Source organism: Silurus aristotelis (assembly GCF_946808225.1).
Source record: "Silurus aristotelis genome assembly, chromosome: 27".
Classification (NCBI taxonomy): domain Eukaryota; kingdom Metazoa; phylum Chordata; class Actinopteri; order Siluriformes; family Siluridae; genus Silurus; species Silurus aristotelis.
The window spans coordinates 1024688-1044937 of NC_139600.1; the positions used below are offsets into that span (position 1 = coordinate 1024688).

Sequence of the window (20250 nt, forward strand, 5' to 3'; positions counted from 1 at the left end):
AGACAGGTGTTCAAATACTTATTTGCAGCTGTATCATACAAATAAATAGTTTAAAAATCATATATTGTGATTTTTTAATTCTTTTTTTTTTATTATGTCTCTCACAGTGGACATGCACCTACGATGACAATTTTAGACCCCTCCATGATTTCTAAGTGGGAGAACTTGCAAAATAGCAGAGTGTTCAAATACTTATTTTTCTCACTGTACCAAGAAAAGATGATTTTGTAAAAGAGACATTATTGTGTCTGATTTCTGGCACATGGAAACATCTCCTTAAAAGCAACCTGATGACCTTATTCACCTTCATTCTGTGCTGAAATTTAAAGACAGTGGGTCAGCATTTGGTTTTGTTTCTATAAGGAGTGTGGAGTCTAAGGGAAAGGTGAAAACAAATGGAAATCAGTCTGCACAATCCTGACAAGTCAAGTAAGCAGATGCTTTTTGAGGTGTGTGCAAGCAGTGAAAATCTCATTTGGAGCTGCTGAAAAAGCACCAGCTTTCAGACATGTATTAGCAGGTATGTTCAGAATCTTTACAGTTTCTCAGTATCACTTGAATTGATTTAAAATGTAAATAATCAAGATAACATCAGATTTACAAGATAGTCACCTGGAATGAGTTTCAGGTCAGGTGTGTCTTATCATGATTTACAGACTGTTGGTAAAAGAAGAGGGAATGCTACACCGTGGTAAACATGTCCCAGTCCCCACGCTTTTGAGATATGTTATAGCCAACTAATTTTAAAATGGCCTTATTTATTCCAAAATGTATTTAAATGTTTGATATTTTTCTATGTTCTATTGTGAATAATATAAAAATTAAAACATTTGCAAAATATATGCATTTTACCCCTTGCCCAAAACATTTTACAAACGGGGTTGTAATCATACACAAAGATCTTAATGAAGTGAATCCATAAAATGGTCAGGATTTGGCCAGTGTAAGTAGAAGTTCATTGTGACTATTTCTATAGATTTTATTGGGAAATTAAAGGAAGCACTGTTCTCCATATAAGATTCACAGGTGAAATAAGTCTTTAAGATGGCTTCTCTAATTCTAAAAAAACTAAACAAATGCCTGTTTTTCATAGGAGAAGCAGAGTTACTTCAGACCAGGATTCACCATCACAGGTCTAAAAATCACCACGACATAAAATTCTACTCTCAGCACAGGTAAATCACCTACTGAACAAAAGATGCAACAAGGAAAACTGTTGTGTGGTAAGATAAATCAAAATCTTTCTTTTCTTTTTGGACCATGGACCACCATGTCCATCAGCGCTCAGTCGCTGCTGCAGAAAAACACCTCCACAGCATGATGCTGCCACCACCATGCTTCACTTTTGGGATGGTGCCATGTTTCCTCCAAAAAGAAAGTTTGGAGGAACGATTGTGCTTCTGGAACCTCAACCCTTTTGTCCCATCCCCACACAGGATCCCTGGAGCTTAGTCAGAGTGACCAGTCCTTCGGTACAGGTGATCAGCTCTTGGAAGAGTCATTGAATGCCAAACATCTTTCGTTTAAATATTATGGAGGCAAAGTGCTCTTGAAAAGCTCTTGGAAAGGATAATTGTGTTAAATGCTAAACTGAAGTCTATACACAGCATTTGTACATATGTGTGCTTATAGTCCAGGTGGGTGAGGGCGAAGTGAAGGGTCATGGCGACGGCAAAGCACTAGGGTTAGCATTTAGCCTAGCATGGACACTCACCTGCTTGCCACGCTTCTGCTTCCTCAAGCACTGCTTCTGACGTCTCCTCACCTAGATGGCTATGACTGGAGGCCTGGACTAGATGTAGCTGAAATCGAGCAAACCGAGGTTGTGAAGCTTCTCGAGTACATCATCATGCAGATTGGTTGTTGCATGATTTTTGTACTGTAACAGCATCTGGTGGTCTTTTACATGAACACAGCTGTCTCTGGTGTCCATGTACTTGGAAAAGTGATGGCTAAAGACATTAAAGCACCATTTTCCATCCAGAGAGGATACTGGTGTGCCGCCATCTTGGAGCCTCGCATGTTGGAGCGCTTCTTTTCTTCTTTTGACCTCATGTTTGCTCTGATGTGCATAGTCAGCTGTGAGGCCTTCAATAGAGAGGTGTGTTCAATCAAATCCAATCAATTTAATTACCCACAGGTGGACTCTAAAGGTGGAGAAACATCTTAGCAAAAAAAATCATGTGTAACAGCATTAACCCGATATAAATGATATAAACCCTGGTTGATTAATCATTTAAAAATGGACATAAATAAATCACAATGTATTTGATACTTACATACTTTAATTTTTTATATAGATTGTGATTTTGTCTTCTCAGCTACCCATCCATGATGAAGCTAAATCTACTTCTTCTCCTGTGCCTCAATGGTGAGAGCATTTTTTAAACAAACAGCTTGTTACTAGTACATTTTTATGCTCATGTCAGAGGAAAGTACAATCACTATACAGTATAAACCTGAAGCTCCTATAGTTTTATTTCCAAATGTAAGTAGAATTAGTCCACAATTTACAAACATTTTAAAAACTACTCTTGTAAAGGGTAAATTCTGTAGATGCCACGAGGTAAGCAATATAAGCTTTTATAGCTCACAGGAAAGTCATCACTGATCTAATTCCCACTGAATGTTATGATATATTAAAATAATAGAACCATAAATCTGTTATATATAGACCTCCATCTATAGGATAGGTGACAAGGGTCCCCCACTTATAGGTAACTTTCTAAAGAAGAAGGGAGAAGGAAGAAATTTAAGATCCAATGAGTACTCTGGCTAAACATTTATAATAAACTGTTTTGACCATTGACAAAAAATTGGAGCCAAACTCTAAGTGTTCCAAGGAGAAGGCTGCCCCATCACCTCCTTCCAGAAGCAAATTCAAGGAGAATCCCCTAGCATGACAAGCTTGAGGAAAGAGGCTTTGGCTTTGTCCCCAGCATGGGCACTTTTTGGTAGGAGGCCTCAATGCAAACCCTTGCATGAGCACATCAGAGGGGGAGGCCTCAATGTTGCTCCCAGGCATGTCCAGGCCCCTTGTGCATGCAGGTTGTGGACACAGATTGCTTCTGCCTGGGCCCTCTGGCTTTTTAAGTTCTGGCACAAATGGTTCTTGGGAGGGCACCTTGTTGGCCTTGTGTATAAATAGTTCTTGGGAGGCTGCAACATTGGCATTGTCTTGGGAGGTTTCCTTGTCGGGTTCTGACTGGAGTACATGATGAGAGGGTGCCTCATCGTCCTCTGGCTGAAACATTATTTGAGAGGCTGCCTTGTTGGCCTCTGGCTGGAGAAGGGAGCCCTGTGTGTATGGGCTGCCTCATGCATCCCTGGCCTGATCATGGCAGGACGAGCCCCCTAATGGCCCCAGACTGTAACATGGCTGAGGGGCTCCCTGGTGGGCCCTTGAGATGAACTTGGCTAGAATCTCCAAAATTGTTTACAAATTAAACTGGAATTGCATTAAAAGTACTTCCGGGCTGAATAAAGACATTGTGGAATTTGGATAGAATCGAGCACAGGCATGATGATCACGTCTTTCTTACCCACTGCATGTTAAAGGTGAAGTAATTTGTGAAAATAGTGAGGGGGGAATTTCTCACAATGTGCAACAAAGTGAAAATACATAAAGTCACGGTAGTATACAAGGTCTAATTAGAAAAACCTGCATTTCTGCAATTTCTCTTGTACATGTTTCCATTTGTGGTATATTTTCCTTACATCAGAGGAATGAAGGAAAGTTACTCTATATTCAAGTATTCACTGGTTCAAATTTACAGTGTTTTATAAAATAAAATGTCTCCAACAGGTCTGGTCCCAGTTGCCTGGTCCATCCCTAGAACTGTCCCGCACCATTATAATCTTATCATGACATCGTTCACATGGTCTGATGCACAGAATTACTGCAGAGCAAAGTACACTGACTTAGCAGTGATCCAAAGTGATACTGATTGGCTAAGACTGAAGAAAGAACCAGGTCTTGTCAAATATACGTCCTGGGTCGGATTGTACAATGATATTAATGGCTGGCGCTGGTCCTTGAACAACCTCCCATTGAAGAGTGTTACTTATACCAACTGGTACCCTGGAGAGCCTAATAATTATAATGGAATAGAAACGTGTGTTGCTATGAGTTCATATAGTGATTGGTGGGACGTGCCATGCTCACAACTAAGACCTGTCATTTGCTACAATGGTGAGTTCATATCCTTCTATTCATTTGATTGTTTTGTTTAGTTTGATGGCTGGAATTACACATTAAGGGTTATATTTTAATACCATTGTTTCTGTGAAGATGTTAACATTTGGTTACATTTTTCACAGCTAAATTCAATGGAACTGCCAGGTTTGTAGGTATTAGTAGTCCTTGGATGACCTGGCCTCAAGCTCAGGCTTACTGTCGAACATATCACACAGACTTGCCCAGTTCCCTTAACAGCTCAGATAATGACATTATAATGCAGGTGAGAAATACTGTAGGTGATGCCTGGATTGGACTCTATAGAGACACATGGAAGTGGGTAGATGGGACCATTGCTTCAAACCTTAAATGGGCTCCTGGAGAACCTAATAATTATGGTGGAAATGAGAACTGTGGAGTTGTTAATAACGGACTGTTTGGTGATAGACCCTGCAGCAACATATTCTTTTCCTTCTGTGACACCAGTGAGTCTTTTGTTTCTTCATTTATTTCCACAAGTATCCAGTATATTGTTACATCCTAAAAATACATAATTTTAATACATCAGCTTTTTGAATTTGATCCTATTAGAAGAGAATGAAATGAATGTAATGTAAATGCCCCTGATCATGCTCATAAACAGCTTCATCTACATTATGTTGCAGTGTTCAAAAAATATAACACTATATTGACACAACATCCCCTGAAATAATAAAGTAAAGGATGGGATGGATGATGGACACTTATTAGAGCATTTAAATGTAGCAAAAAGTATGTAAATGACAGCATAAGATTTAAATTGATTCAAGTTTAAATAAAACACAATCCATTTAATTTGATTCATATTTTAAACCATAAATCATAGTCATCCAGAAGATTCAGTGTTCTGAAGAGGATTGTGGGAAATATGTGTGTTTGTTCTACAGATTTCCCATCGAGGAGTCAGACAGTGAGATTGCAGGTGATGTCTGATGGAAGTGTGTTTGATCCTGCTTTGCAGTCGTCCATTTTAGAGCAGGTGGGTCACATGATGTCTCTGAAACATCACTGTTAGGATTTCTCTGTTTACCTGCTCACATTTCTGTTATTCTCAACAATGTGGCTCGTTTTTATTCATTCTTGGTTTTTCTCTAACACATTTATTTTGGTTTGATTAACCAAATCCTGATTCTGATCCTCAGATGAAGCAGAAACTGGAGGAAAATGGCATGTTGGAGAACACCACACTGGCCTGGAAGGTGCAGCCAAATGGAAACATCTTCAACAAGAAAAAGAAAGATCACCTGTAATGTGTAAATTCTCACCTTTAAGTCAAGTAGAATAAAAACTGAACTTGTAGCATTAATCAGTAGGATGAGATTAGCCAAAAGTAGTGAAATATACACATCATTTCTTTGCTCTTTTTTATTTGTTTTCAATCAAATATTTTATATGTAACCAGTTTGTGGTGCAAGTGTCTACTGAACATAGTGATGGACAAACTGTCATAAAATCAGTCTGTTAAAATACTGGGTTTAATGTTTTATTGTGTTTATATCAAAGAATAATTTTATGTAGAAAAAAGCGAATGTAACCGACTTCGTAAATACAATGTTTGTGTTTTGAATGGCAATAAATATCAGACTTTTAATTTTAATCATACTGTTAAAAATATACACTAATTTCTTTATTATTTACATTTTCTGTACCTATTGGAACTAAGAATGTACTGTACAATAATATCAGCAATAAACTTGATATCTAACATCTTAATCGCTGTCATTTATGGGATCAGGTTCCTGCTTTGACAACCTGCTTAATCAGAATGTTAGAAGTATAAACTCCAAACGCCAGCGCAGGCAAGACTGCTGGAAATTTTACAGTTGTACAGTTTGACAATAAAATTGTATCTAGATTTTGTTTTGTAGTTTTGGTTTCAACAGTGTATTAAGATAATCTCTGTGAGATTTAGACCTGAGATGCTTAATCCTGGTCTTGGGTAACTGCTTTTCCCATGAAAAACAGGACTGCTAGTTTTTAGAGTTGGAGAGGCGAACTTAAAGACACATAAATCGAACACAGGAGCACAGGGCTACTTTATATTTGCCAAGAAAATGTATTCAAATAAATTTGGAGCATTCGCAGTGTAAAACATCACGTAGATCTTCTTTTATGAACACTACACTCTGTAGGTCCTTAGGAGAAACTTTATTTAAAAATTATTATTATTTCGATGCCTCTAGATTTTCCTCTGGAATTGGGTTAAATAATTGGGTTCGATTCGATCTCACCGTCCGCAAATGCTGCGTCATAGTTACCAAAGAGAACGTTACGAATTTAAACCGCAATACTAACACTGACCACAGGTCAATGGAACAATCAAGAACAGACAGAGAGCTGATCTGGAGGTGCTACAGAACACCAGATTTTTTTATTTATCTAAACCACGTGCATTGGTATCTTATTACAACTATTATTGTGGCTGCCATGACTGTCAAAGATTTTGTTTTGTAGACAGACGAGTTTTCACTGCTTTCAGTCTGCCTTGATTTTATTACTTATACAAACAAACTGTCATTGACAATGAAATGCAATCGCTTGAATTTCAGAAGAGCATTTTGTTGTACGGGAATCAAATCATTAAATGCAACACTCTTTTTTTGAGACTTTTAGACATGTGACACTGAATGATGCTCTTTTCTTATGTAAAACATGACTTTGTTTTTTATAGTGGTAGCTGTTGAGTCCAATGTGGGGGCTTGTTTTATATGTAAATCCAACAGTGGTACAGTTGAGCACTTGTAAGTTGTACTTGTCATTTGCCAAGAAAATGTATTCAAGCAAGTTCTATCATAATCCAAATCAATTTAATATACGTTTGTTCCTTAAAAGTGAGAAAGTTGCAACTGTGGCAGGGAAAATTCCCCTGAGATGGTATAAGGAAACAGAGGGACAAGGCTCTTTCCAACAGATATTATAGGAGAGTATGGTCTTCTTTATTCTGTTGTACTCATGCTATTTCACCAGCTAAAGTACAACACAGGGCATTCATTCCTTTCCAGCACCTGGGACAAAGCTGTATCATACAAATAAATAGTTTAAAAATCATATATTGTGATTTTTTAATTCTTTTTTTTTTATTATGTCTCTCACAGTGGACATGCACCTACGATGACAATTTTAGACCCCTCCATGATTTCTAAGTGGGAGAACTTGCAAAATAGCAGAGTGTTCAAATACTTATTTTTCTCACTGTACCAAGAAAAGATGATTTTGTAAAAGAGACATTATTGTGTCTGATTTCTGGCACATGGAAACATCTCCTTAAAAGCAACCTGATGACCTTATTCACCTTCATTCTGTGCTGAAATTTAAAGACAGTGGGTCAGCATTTGGTTTTGTTTCTATAAGGAGTGTGGAGTCTAAGGGAAAGGTGAAAACAAATGGAAATCAGTCTGCACAATCCTGACAAGTCAAGTAAGCAGATGCTTTTTGAGGTGTGTGCAAGCAGTGAAAATCTCATTTGGAGCTGCTGAAAAAGCACCAGCTTTCAGACATGTATTAGCAGGTATGTTCAGAATCTTTACAGTTTCTCAGTATCACTTGAATTGATTTAAAATGTAAATAATCAAGATAACATCAGATTTACAAGATAGTCACCTGGAATGAGTTTCAGGTCAGGTGTGTCTTATCATGATTTACAGACTGTTGGTAAAAGAAGAGGGAATGCTACACCGTGGTAAACATGTCCCAGTCCCCACGCTTTTGAGATATGTTATAGCCAACTAATTTTAAAATGGCCTTATTTATTCCAAAATGTATTTAAATGTTTGATATTTTTCTATGTTCTATTGTGAATAATATAAAAATTAAAACATTTGCAAAATATATGCATTTTACCCCTTGCCCAAAACATTTTACAAACGGGGTTGTAATCATACACAAAGATCTTAATGAAGTGAATCCATAAAATGGTCAGGATTTGGCCAGTGTAAGTAGAAGTTCATTGTGACTATTTCTATAGATTTTATTGGGAAATTAAAGGAAGCACTGTTCTCCATATAAGATTCACAGGTGAAATAAGTCTTTAAGATGGCTTCTCTAATTCTAAAAAAACTAAACAAATGCCTGTTTTTCATAGGAGAAGCAGAGTTACTTCAGACCAGGATTCACCATCACAGGTCTAAAAATCACCACGACATAAAATTCTACTCTCAGCACAGGTAAATCACCTACTGAACAAAAGATGCAACAAGGAAAACTGTTGTGTGGTAAGATAAATCAAAATCTTTCTTTTCTTTTTGGACCATGGACCACCATGTCCATCAGCGCTCAGTCGCTGCTGCAGAAAAACACCTCCACAGCATGATGCTGCCACCACCATGCTTCACTTTTGGGATGGTGCCATGTTTCCTCCAAAAAGAAAGTTTGGAGGAACGATTGTGCTTCTGGAACCTCAACCCTTTTGTCCCATCCCCACACAGGATCCCTGGAGCTTAGTCAGAGTGACCAGTCCTTCGGTACAGGTGATCAGCTCTTGGAAGAGTCATTGAATGCCAAACATCTTTCGTTTAAATATTATGGAGGCAAAGTGCTCTTGAAAAGCTCTTGGAAAGGATAATTGTGTTAAATGCTAAACTGAAGTCTATACACAGCATTTGTACATATGTGTGCTTATAGTCCAGGTGGGTGAGGGCGAAGTGAAGGGTCATGGCGACGGCAAAGCACTAGGGTTAGCATTTAGCCTAGCATGGACACTCACCTGCTTGCCACGCTTCTGCTTCCTCAAGCACTGCTTCTGACGTCTCCTCACCTAGATGGCTATGACTGGAGGCCTGGACTAGATGTAGCTGAAATCGAGCAAACCGAGGTTGTGAAGCTTCTCGAGTACATCATCATGCAGATTGGTTGTTGCATGATTTTTGTACTGTAACAGCATCTGGTGGTCTTTTACATGAACACAGCTGTCTCTGGTGTCCATGTACTTGGAAAAGTGATGGCTAAAGACATTAAAGCACCATTTTCCATCCAGAGAGGATACTGGTGTGCCGCCATCTTGGAGCCTCGCATGTTGGAGCGCTTCTTTTCTTCTTTTGACCTCATGTTTGCTCTGATGTGCATAGTCAGCTGTGAGGCCTTCAATAGAGAGGTGTGTTCAATCAAATCCAATCAATTTAATTACCCACAGGTGGACTCTAAAGGTGGAGAAACATCTTAGCAAAAAAAATCATGTGTAACAGCATTAACCCGATATAAATGATATAAACCCTGGTTGATTAATCATTTAAAAATGGACATAAATAAATCACAATGTATTTGATACTTACATACTTTAATTTTTTATATAGATTGTGATTTTGTCTTCTCAGCTACCCATCCATGATGAAGCTAAATCTACTTCTTCTCCTGTGCCTCAATGGTGAGAGCATTTTTTAAACAAACAGCTTGTTACTAGTACATTTTTATGCTCATGTCAGAGGAAAGTACAATCACTATACAGTATAAACCTGAAGCTCCTATAGTTTTATTTCCAAATGTAAGTAGAATTAGTCCACAATTTACAAACATTTTAAAAACTACTCTTGTAAAGGGTAAATTCTGTAGATGCCACGAGGTAAGCAATATAAGCTTTTATAGCTCACAGGAAAGTCATCACTGATCTAATTCCCACTGAATGTTATGATATATTAAAATAATAGAACCATAAATCTGTTATATATAGACCTCCATCTATAGGATAGGTGACAAGGGTCCCCCACTTATAGGTAACTTTCTAAAGAAGAAGGGAGAAGGAAGAAATTTAAGATCCAATGAGTACTCTGGCTAAACATTTATAATAAACTGTTTTGACCATTGACAAAAAATTGGAGCCAAACTCTAAGTGTTCCAAGGAGAAGGCTGCCCCATCACCTCCTTCCAGAAGCAAATTCAAGGAGAATCCCCTAGCATGACAAGCTTGAGGAAAGAGGCTTTGGCTTTGTCCCCAGCATGGGCACTTTTTGGTAGGAGGCCTCAATGCAAACCCTTGCATGAGCACATCAGAGGGGGAGGCCTCAATGTTGCTCCCAGGCATGTCCAGGCCCCTTGTGCATGCAGGTTGTGGACACAGATTGCTTCTGCCTGGGCCCTCTGGCTTTTTAAGTTCTGGCACAAATGGTTCTTGGGAGGGCACCTTGTTGGCCTTGTGTATAAATAGTTCTTGGGAGGCTGCAACATTGGCATTGTCTTGGGAGGTTTCCTTGTCGGGTTCTGACTGGAGTACATGATGAGAGGGTGCCTCATCGTCCTCTGGCTGAAACATTATTTGAGAGGCTGCCTTGTTGGCCTCTGGCTGGAGAAGGGAGCCCTGTGTGTATGGGCTGCCTCATGCATCCCTGGCCTGATCATGGCAGGACGAGCCCCCTAATGGCCCCAGACTGTAACATGGCTGAGGGGCTCCCTGGTGGGCCCTTGAGATGAACTTGGCTAGAATCTCCAAAATTGTTTACAAATTAAACTGGAATTGCATTAAAAGTACTTCCGGGCTGAATAAAGACATTGTGGAATTTGGATAGAATCGAGCACAGGCATGATGATCACGTCTTTCTTACCCACTGCATGTTAAAGGTGAAGTAATTTGTGAAAATAGTGAGGGGGGAATTTCTCACAATGTGCAACAAAGTGAAAATACATAAAGTCACGGTAGTATACAAGGTCTAATTAGAAAAACCTGCATTTCTGCAATTTCTCTTGTACATGTTTCCATTTGTGGTATATTTTCCTTACATCAGAGGAATGAAGGAAAGTTACTCTATATTCAAGTATTCACTGGTTCAAATTTACAGTGTTTTATAAAATAAAATGTCTCCAACAGGTCTGGTCCCAGTTGCCTGGTCCATCCCTAGAACTGTCCCGCACCATTATAATCTTATCATGACATCGTTCACATGGTCTGATGCACAGAATTACTGCAGAGCAAAGTACACTGACTTAGCAGTGATCCAAAGTGATACTGATTGGCTAAGACTGAAGAAAGAACCAGGTCTTGTCAAATATACGTCCTGGGTCGGATTGTACAATGATATTAATGGCTGGCGCTGGTCCTTGAACAACCTCCCATTGAAGAGTGTTACTTATACCAACTGGTACCCTGGAGAGCCTAATAATTATAATGGAATAGAAACGTGTGTTGCTATGAGTTCATATAGTGATTGGTGGGACGTGCCATGCTCACAACTAAGACCTGTCATTTGCTACAATGGTGAGTTCATATCCTTCTATTCATTTGATTGTTTTGTTTAGTTTGATGGCTGGAATTACACATTAAGGGTTATATTTTAATACCATTGTTTCTGTGAAGATGTTAACATTTGGTTACATTTTTCACAGCTAAATTCAATGGAACTGCCAGGTTTGTAGGTATTAGTAGTCCTTGGATGACCTGGCCTCAAGCTCAGGCTTACTGTCGAACATATCACACAGACTTGCCCAGTTCCCTTAACAGCTCAGATAATGACATTATAATGCAGGTGAGAAATACTGTAGGTGATGCCTGGATTGGACTCTATAGAGACACATGGAAGTGGGTAGATGGGACCATTGCTTCAAACCTTAAATGGGCTCCTGGAGAACCTAATAATTATGGTGGAAATGAGAACTGTGGAGTTGTTAATAACGGACTGTTTGGTGATAGACCCTGCAGCAACATATTCTTTTCCTTCTGTGACACCAGTGAGTCTTTTGTTTCTTCATTTATTTCCACAAGTATCCAGTATATTGTTACATCCTAAAAATACATAATTTTAATACATCAGCTTTTTGAATTTGATCCTATTAGAAGAGAATGAAATGAATGTAATGTAAATGCCCCTGATCATGCTCATAAACAGCTTCATCTACATTATGTTGCAGTGTTCAAAAAATATAACACTATATTGACACAACATCCCCTGAAATAATAAAGTAAAGGATGGGATGGATGATGGACACTTATTAGAGCATTTAAATGTAGCAAAAAGTATGTAAATGACAGCATAAGATTTAAATTGATTCAAGTTTAAATAAAACACAATCCATTTAATTTGATTCATATTTTAAACCATAAATCATAGTCATCCAGAAGATTCAGTGTTCTGAAGAGGATTGTGGGAAATATGTGTGTTTGTTCTACAGATTTCCCATCGAGGAGTCAGACAGTGAGATTGCAGGTGATGTCTGATGGAAGTGTGTTTGATCCTGCTTTGCAGTCGTCCATTTTAGAGCAGGTGGGTCACATGATGTCTCTGAAACATCACTGTTAGGATTTCTCTGTTTACCTGCTCACATTTCTGTTATTCTCAACAATGTGGCTCGTTTTTATTCATTCTTGGTTTTTCTCTAACACATTTATTTTGGTTTGATTAACCAAATCCTGATTCTGATCCTCAGATGAAGCAGAAACTGGAGGAAAATGGCATGTTGGAGAACACCACACTGGCCTGGAAGGTGCAGCCAAATGGAAACATCTTCAACAAGAAAAAGAAAGATCACCTGTAATGTGTAAATTCTCACCTTTAAGTCAAGTAGAATAAAAACTGAACTTGTAGCATTAATCAGTAGGATGAGATTAGCCAAAAGTAGTGAAATATACACATCATTTCTTTGCTCTTTTTTATTTGTTTTCAATCAAATATTTTATATGTAACCAGTTTGTGGTGCAAGTGTCTACTGAACATAGTGATGGACAAACTGTCATAAAATCAGTCTGTTAAAATACTGGGTTTAATGTTTTATTGTGTTTATATCAAAGAATAATTTTATGTAGAAAAAAGCGAATGTAACCGACTTCGTAAATACAATGTTTGTGTTTTGAATGGCAATAAATATCAGACTTTTAATTTTAATCATACTGTTAAAAATATACACTAATTTCTTTATTATTTACATTTTCTGTACCTATTGGAACTAAGAATGTACTGTACAATAATATCAGCAATAAACTTGATATCTAACATCTTAATCGCTGTCATTTATGGGATCAGGTTCCTGCTTTGACAACCTGCTTAATCAGAATGTTAGAAGTATAAACTCCAAACGCCAGCGCAGGCAAGACTGCTGGAAATTTTACAGTTGTACAGTTTGACAATAAAATTGTATCTAGATTTTGTTTTGTAGTTTTGGTTTCAACAGTGTATTAAGATAATCTCTGTGAGATTTAGACCTGAGATGCTTAATCCTGGTCTTGGGTAACTGCTTTTCCCATGAAAAACAGGACTGCTAGTTTTTAGAGTTGGAGAGGCGAACTTAAAGACACATAAATCGAACACAGGAGCACAGGGCTACTTTATATTTGCCAAGAAAATGTATTCAAATAAATTTGGAGCATTCGCAGTGTAAAACATCACGTAGATCTTCTTTTATGAACACTACACTCTGTAGGTCCTTAGGAGAAACTTTATTTAAAAATTATTATTATTTCGATGCCTCTAGATTTTCCTCTGGAATTGGGTTAAATAATTGGGTTCGATTCGATCTCACCGTCCGCAAATGCTGCGTCATAGTTACCAAAGAGAACGTTACGAATTTAAACCGCAATACTAACACTGACCACAGGTCAATGGAACAATCAAGAACAGACAGAGAGCTGATCTGGAGGTGCTACAGAACACCAGATTTTTTTATTTATCTAAACCACGTGCATTGGTATCTTATTACAACTATTATTGTGGCTGCCATGACTGTCAAAGATTTTGTTTTGTAGACAGACGAGTTTTCACTGCTTTCAGTCTGCCTTGATTTTATTACTTATACAAACAAACTGTCATTGACAATGAAATGCAATCGCTTGAATTTCAGAAGAGCATTTTGTTGTACGGGAATCAAATCATTAAATGCAACACTCTTTTTTTGAGACTTTTAGACATGTGACACTGAATGATGCTCTTTTCTTATGTAAAACATGACTTTGTTTTTTATAGTGGTAGCTGTTGAGTCCAATGTGGGGGCTTGTTTTATATGTAAATCCAACAGTGGTACAGTGGAGCACTTGTAAGTTGTACTTGTCATTTGCCAAGAAAATGTATTCAAGCAAGTTCTATCATAATCCAAATCAATTTAATATACGTTTGTTCCTTAAAAGTGAGAAAGTTGCAACTGTGGCAGGGAAAATTCCCCTGAGATGGTATAAGGAAACAGAGGGACAAGGCTCTTTCCAACAGATATTATAGGAGAGTATGGTCTTCTTTATTCTGTTGTACTCATGCTATTTCACCAGCTAAAGTACAACACAGGGCATTCATTCCTTTCCAGCACCTGGGACAAAACAGCCCTCAACGCTCTAACTCATGTCTCAGCTCGAAAAAGTAAATAGAAAAAGAAGTCAGGAAATGTAAAAGGTGGCCCCCTACAGGCAGCTTTCACCTGCATGGAAACCTGTTGATACAATTCTGTCTTTTGGCCCAAATCTGGTACTAACTTTATGAAGGGATCAGTCAACAGTCTGGTGGTATCTGAATAATTAGTCACAAACCTTTAATAATACCAAGCCTGCCCATAGAAACTGTCTCAACCACTTTTCTTTTCTTTTTTTTGTTGAGGCCACTCAACACACTTGCTTCTGTCTCATCTATTCAGGAATACACCTGCCCATGGCCCAAGTAGAAGCCTTGATACTGTACTAACAACTTTTTAAGTGAACACCTCTTTTGGGGAATCTGGTTCATCTCAAGAATCTCATGACAGCTCCTAAATGCTAAACATTAATGCCGCTGAACTGAAGTTCCAGCCACTATACCGCCACCAGGCCACCAGAGGGACCCGTCACCTGAATATGGAGCTCACCCAACTTATCCCATTTCCTGTTTTGATCATTCTTAAACCATGCTAATGCTAACAACTTGGTAAAGTATTGTTAATCTCGTGTTGTGTAACAATTTCTCTTTGTGTATTGACCTCGACATTCCCCTCCCTTGACTACACTTCTAGGTTTCCACCTAATTTGCCTCTCTGACTGCTTTACTGTGAACTACTGTGTACTCATGGTGTTTTTCTCAAGACAATAGAATTATTTGCAGCTGCCCCAATGATTTTTTTTTTTTATGTGTAGGTGATCCCAAGATTGGTGAATCAGACTGTTTATCCCAGTTTCAACAGTGTTCTAGAAATAAACAAAGATTAGCAGCAACACACGAATACAGGAAACCAATGAGGTCATGGCAACTTACTTCTCTGATTAGTCTTTTAGACAGCGGTCTTGTTTTTGCACAAACAATTTGACTTCTTTGTAATATTATGATGTAAAATTTGAAAGCTTTGTTTTGGTCTCTACTGTGCAATAAGCCACTCTTTGTGACATTTTAGAGCTGTGACACAGAATGCTTGTGTCTTCTTTTTCTATGGAAATCAGGACTTCTTGTTTGTATAGTTGTACAATCCAATGTGAAGGCTTGTTTTACAGGGAAATATAATGCTGGAGAGCAGTGTCAACAAAAAAGGCATTTAAATAGTCCCAACGCGCTTTTCATAGCATTAGTAGCGTAACAGTAAGGTGTGTAAGAAGCAACCTTAGACCTAGTTCTAGCTTGCAAATCATCATGTAGATCTCCCTTTATTAGATTATTCTGTATGTTATTTATTTGGTTTCCCAGTGGGTTAGATTTTATCTTAATGCTGCCAGAGAGACAGTGATAATGTTCTAAATTTCACATTAAAGGCAACCTGAGGACCTCGTTCACCTCCTTTCTGTGTTGAAAATTGAGGATGTTGGGACAGCATTTGGTTTTGTCTAAACAAGGAGTCTGGAGACTAAGGAAAGGCTAACGAAAAAAATAGAAATTGGTTTTTACGCAGTTCACGTCATCATTTTTCAAGGATTAAGAAGGCGAAGCAAACAGATGCGCTTCGAAGAGCTTATGCGAGTAGTGAAGATCTTAATTTGAGCTTCTGAAGAAACAGTAATGATCCAGTTCTAAACAGGTAAAACATCAGATTTATTCAGATTTATTGATTATTTCATGAAGAACCAATTTAGTAAGTTGTGTAATTTTAGGAAACATGTTGCATTAATGTTATGTATTTTTTTTTACTTTTAAAATGATTATTAAGTGATTATTAAATGAATCTTTGGACAGCACTGGGTCTCTGGTACTGAAAAATTGTTCTAGCAGATATTTTCTAATTAAAATAATTTATTGAATCATCCTTATAAAATAATTAACTGATATTAAGAAAAGGTTTTATTGAAAACATAATTGTGTCGGGAATTACGGTCGCGGGAACAAAAATATATATAAAATAAGTAATGCATGTTATTTATAAACAGTATTATGAAAGATATTTAATAAAAGTTTAGTGAAAATAAATGTGCTGTAATGTTATGTGGTGAAGTTTAAAGTGTTGTCTTCTTCTAAAAACATTATATATTTAAAAGTATAATAAAAATAATGTTCTACCTGATAGCAAACTCCCAAAAAGCAATAAAATAAGAGATGGGCAGATTAATTAATATAATTACTGGAACTTTGTCTGAAGTTATTTGTGTTTGATTTAAATATCAGTTCTTTATTGTGTATAAATGTATTTCTGGTCATGTGACCTGGTTGTAATGTATAATTCAGTCTCACAAGTGTATCAGCACGAACCTGACACCTGATTATGATTATTATTATATAAAGATATAAAGCTTGGTTAGATAATCATATTTACATTTACGCAAATAAATCCTTCTTTATTTCATACTTGCATACCTTTATTTTCTACTTATATATATTTATATATATTCTTTTTCCCTCAGCTACACATCCATCATGAATCTGAAACTTTTTATTCTCCTGGGTCTCACTGGTGAGAGCACTTTATAAACCACTTATTGTTAATTAAATGATAATTGATATTACACAAATTAATATAAATTATGTGCAATTTCCAAAACAACAAATATGGTGTTATTAGTTATAATGTATTAAAGTTTATTGTGAAAAATTATATATGTGATTACAAGCCATTATTGTATAGTGTAAACCTTTTATTTTGATTAAATATTTAATAACAACAATTTAGTCGACCTTACATTTGGATGCGTCTTCTTTTTTTTTTTTTTTATATATATATATAATTTAAACGACATCAGCAGTTTTAGCAATATTTTTTTAATGAAACTGTTTATGGGCTACTGGGTAGTTTAAGCATTTTATAAGGGAAATAATAATAAAATAAATACAAATAGGATTCACCTGAGCTAATTTATAAGTGTTCAAGTTTCAGGTGTACATGCAGGTATTTCAGCTTTTTAATAATAATAAAAAAAAAATGCAGACACTTTATCATTCTGGTGTACTGACTGTAGATTATTGAGAAAATCAACTTCAACGATTGTAGTATCGGAGTGCAATATAACATGGAAAAAAAAGAAAGTGGGTCTTTCCAAATGCACTCTGTGTAAGAGTTATGAAATTATGAAAAAAAAAAAAATAGAAATACACAAACTCCTACATTTTCATTTCAGAGTCATGTAAATAATTCATTTGTTACATTCTGTGTAATTAAGTAGTTCCGGAATCCATAATTAGAAAAATAAGGAACTATTAATTCATGACTTACTCAGTGTAACTGAACTGAACTATCAAACTGGATTTATAACAATAAACAATTTTTTTATTTAGTCATCATGAATTGTATTTTAAGTTTTGGTGTTATGTTAAAAAAATTAAAAAGGTCGTAGCACTATGAGAATATAGTCGGAATTACGAGAATAAAGTCAGAGCCGATGTTTGAATTTCCGCTGTTTGCGTGGCGAACTTTTCTGGGTCATCAATTGTAAGGATTTGAGCAATAACGTCCTCCAAAGTCACAAAATACGATAAGGTCACAGAATTTGGCGACGGCAATATTCTACTTTATTCTCGAAATTTTTGATCTATTGTAGAAACATCTGTATTTATCAGGTAAATTTTACTGTGTTTGGTAAATTCAAATTTCTCCAACAGGTCTCGTCCCAGTTGCTGTGTCCATTCTGGGAACCGTCCCTCACAATTATGAATTAATAAAAACACAGATGACATGGGCTGATGCGAAGAATTACTGCAGGGTGTGGTACACTGACCTGGCAGCAATCCAGAGTGGTACTGATTGGCTCAGACTGCAGAAAGAGGCAGTAAGCAAAGGTCTGGCAACACTTGCCTGGGTCGGCTTGTACGCTGATATCGATGGCTGGCGCTGGTCCTTAAACAACCTACAGTATGTTCCCTTTAGGCCGTGGTACCCTGGAGAGCCTAATAATGGTGCTGGAAAAGAATCATGTGTTGCTATAGGTGGATATAATTGTTGGTGGGATCTACCATGTACAGAACAGAGACCCATCATATGCTACGATGGTGAGTCAATGTCCTTAAAGTGATTTAGTTGAGTTTTTAGTTTGATCTTAAATTGTATCCTGGTATCATATTTTCTGTGAAGACTTGAATCAACAAAGCCGTAATCATTTGGTTCCTTTTTTACAGCTAATTTGACTGGTTCTGCCAGGTTCATTGCCATTTCTAGACCTTACATGACCTGGCCTGAAGGTCAGGCTTACTGTCGAACACATTACACAGACTTGGCCAGCATATTTAACAGCTCAGACCACAACATTATAGTTCAAATAAACCCGGGCAGTGCCTGGATTGGACTATATAGAGAACCATGGAGGTGGTCAGACGGGACCAGTGCTTTAAACCTTTCATGGGCTGCTGGACAACCTGAAAATTATGAAGGAATTGAGAACTGTGCAGTTGTTAATAACGGACTGTTCAGTGATGCATCCTGCAGCAACCAGTACTATTTCTTCTGTCACACCAGTGAGTTCTTTTTTCATGACTTTATAATAATAAATGCTCCTCTTTATGCACAGTAACACCTCCATCTACAATTTGTTGCAGTGTTCAGTGTCTTTCGTAAATATAACACAATATCATCACATCCATTCAGAATTTCTCAAATTTTATTCATCATTTTAAAACATCCATCATAAAATTCATCTAGAAGGTGCATTGTTCTGAAGAGAAAATGTGTGTGAAAAGAGGTGTGTGTTGATTCTACAGATTTCCCAACGAGGAGTCAGACAGTGAGGCTGCAGGTGAAGTCTGATGGGAGTGTGTTCGATCCTGCTGTACAGTCATTTATTTTAGAGCAGGTGAGTCACATGATGTCACCAAAACACCCCAGCTTGGATTTTCTCACTGCTCAGCTGCTCAGATTTCATTTATTTGTGTTTATGATGTGGATTATTTTATCAATTCTTGGCATCTCTCTGATACATATTCCTTTTTTTTTACTGATTTAAGTAATGAATTCCTGATTCTGATCCTCAGATGAAGCAGAAACTGGAGGAAAATGGCATGTTGGAGAACACCACACTGGCCTGGAAGGTGCAGCCAAATGGAAACATCTTCAACAAGAAAAAGAAAGATCACCTGTAATGTGTAAATTCTCACCTTTAAGTCAAGTAGAATAAAAACTGAACTTGTAGCATTAATCAGTAGGATGAGATTAGCCAAAAGTAGTGAAATATACACATCATTTCTTTGCTCTTTTTTATTAGTTTTCAATCAAATATTTTATATGTAACCAGTTTGTGGTGCAAGTGTCTACTGAACATAGTGATGGACAAACTGTCATAAAATCAGTCTGTTAAAATACTGGGTTTAATGTTTTATTGTGTTTATATCAAAGAATAATTTTATGTAGAAAAAAGCGAATGTAACCGACTTCGTAAATACGTTTGTGTTTTGAATGGCAATAAATATCAGACTTTTAATTTTAATCATACTGTTAAAAATATACACTAATTTCTTTATTATTTACATTTTCTGTACCTATTGGAACTAAGAATGTACTGTACAATAATATCAGCAATAAACTTGATATCTAACATCTTAATCGCTGTCATTTATGGGATCAGGTTCCTGCTTTGACAACCTGCTTAATCAGAATGTTAGAAGTATAAACTCCAAACGCCAGCGCAGGCAAGACTGCTGGAAATTTTACAGTTGTACAGTTTGACAATAAAATTGTATGAAGATTTTATTTAGAAGTTTTGGTTTCAACTGTGTACTAAGATAATCTCTGTGAGATTTAGACCTGAGATGCTTAATCCTGGTCTT

The 20250-nt window shown here is 37.0% G+C and overlaps 2 protein-coding genes across 2 annotated transcripts; both read left to right on the top strand.

The window, feature by feature from the left end:
• Window positions 1-425: 425 nt before the first annotated feature.
• LOC310721017 (C-type mannose receptor 2-like) lies at window positions 426-5900 on the top strand. Its single transcript, XM_083532216.1, has 7 exons — window positions 426-520; window positions 1094-1175; window positions 2322-2371; window positions 3806-4192; window positions 4321-4662; window positions 5104-5195; window positions 5359-5900. Exons 3-7 carry the CDS (start codon window positions 2332-2334, stop codon window positions 5464-5466), a joined length of 969 nt encoding a protein of 322 aa, XP_083388342.1. The 5' UTR covers window positions 426-520; window positions 1094-1175; window positions 2322-2331; the 3' UTR covers window positions 5467-5900.
• Window positions 5901-7675: 1775 nt separating this feature from the next.
• On the top strand, window positions 7676-19840 carry LOC310721016 (C-type mannose receptor 2-like). The gene is made up of 7 exons (XM_083532215.1): window positions 7676-7724; window positions 8298-8379; window positions 9526-9575; window positions 11010-11396; window positions 11525-11866; window positions 19189-19280; window positions 19459-19840. The coding sequence occupies exons 3-7, from the start codon at window positions 9536-9538 to the stop codon at window positions 19564-19566; spliced, it is 969 nt and encodes a 322-aa protein (XP_083388341.1). The 5' UTR covers window positions 7676-7724; window positions 8298-8379; window positions 9526-9535; the 3' UTR covers window positions 19567-19840.
• The last annotated feature ends 410 nt before the right edge of the window (window positions 19841-20250 follow it).

Bases quoted from the DNA above. Each gene is read 5' to 3' on its own strand.
- LOC310721017 (XM_083532216.1), top strand. From the start codon at position 2,332: ATGATGAAGCTAAATCTACTTCTTCTCCTGTGCCTCAATG. The intron at 4,663-5,103 runs GTGAGTCTTTTG...TTTGTTCTACAG, and splicing joins CTTTTCCTTCTGTGACACCA to ATTTCCCATCGAGGAGTCAG. The intron at 5,196-5,358 runs GTGGGTCACATG...TCTGATCCTCAG, and splicing joins AGTCGTCCATTTTAGAGCAG to ATGAAGCAGAAACTGGAGGA.
- LOC310721016 (XM_083532215.1), top strand. From the start codon at position 9,536: ATGATGAAGCTAAATCTACTTCTTCTCCTGTGCCTCAATG. The intron at 11,867-19,188 runs GTGAGTCTTTTG...TTGATTCTACAG, and splicing joins CTTTTCCTTCTGTGACACCA to ATTTCCCAACGAGGAGTCAG. The intron at 19,281-19,458 runs GTGAGTCACATG...TCTGATCCTCAG, and splicing joins AGTCATTTATTTTAGAGCAG to ATGAAGCAGAAACTGGAGGA.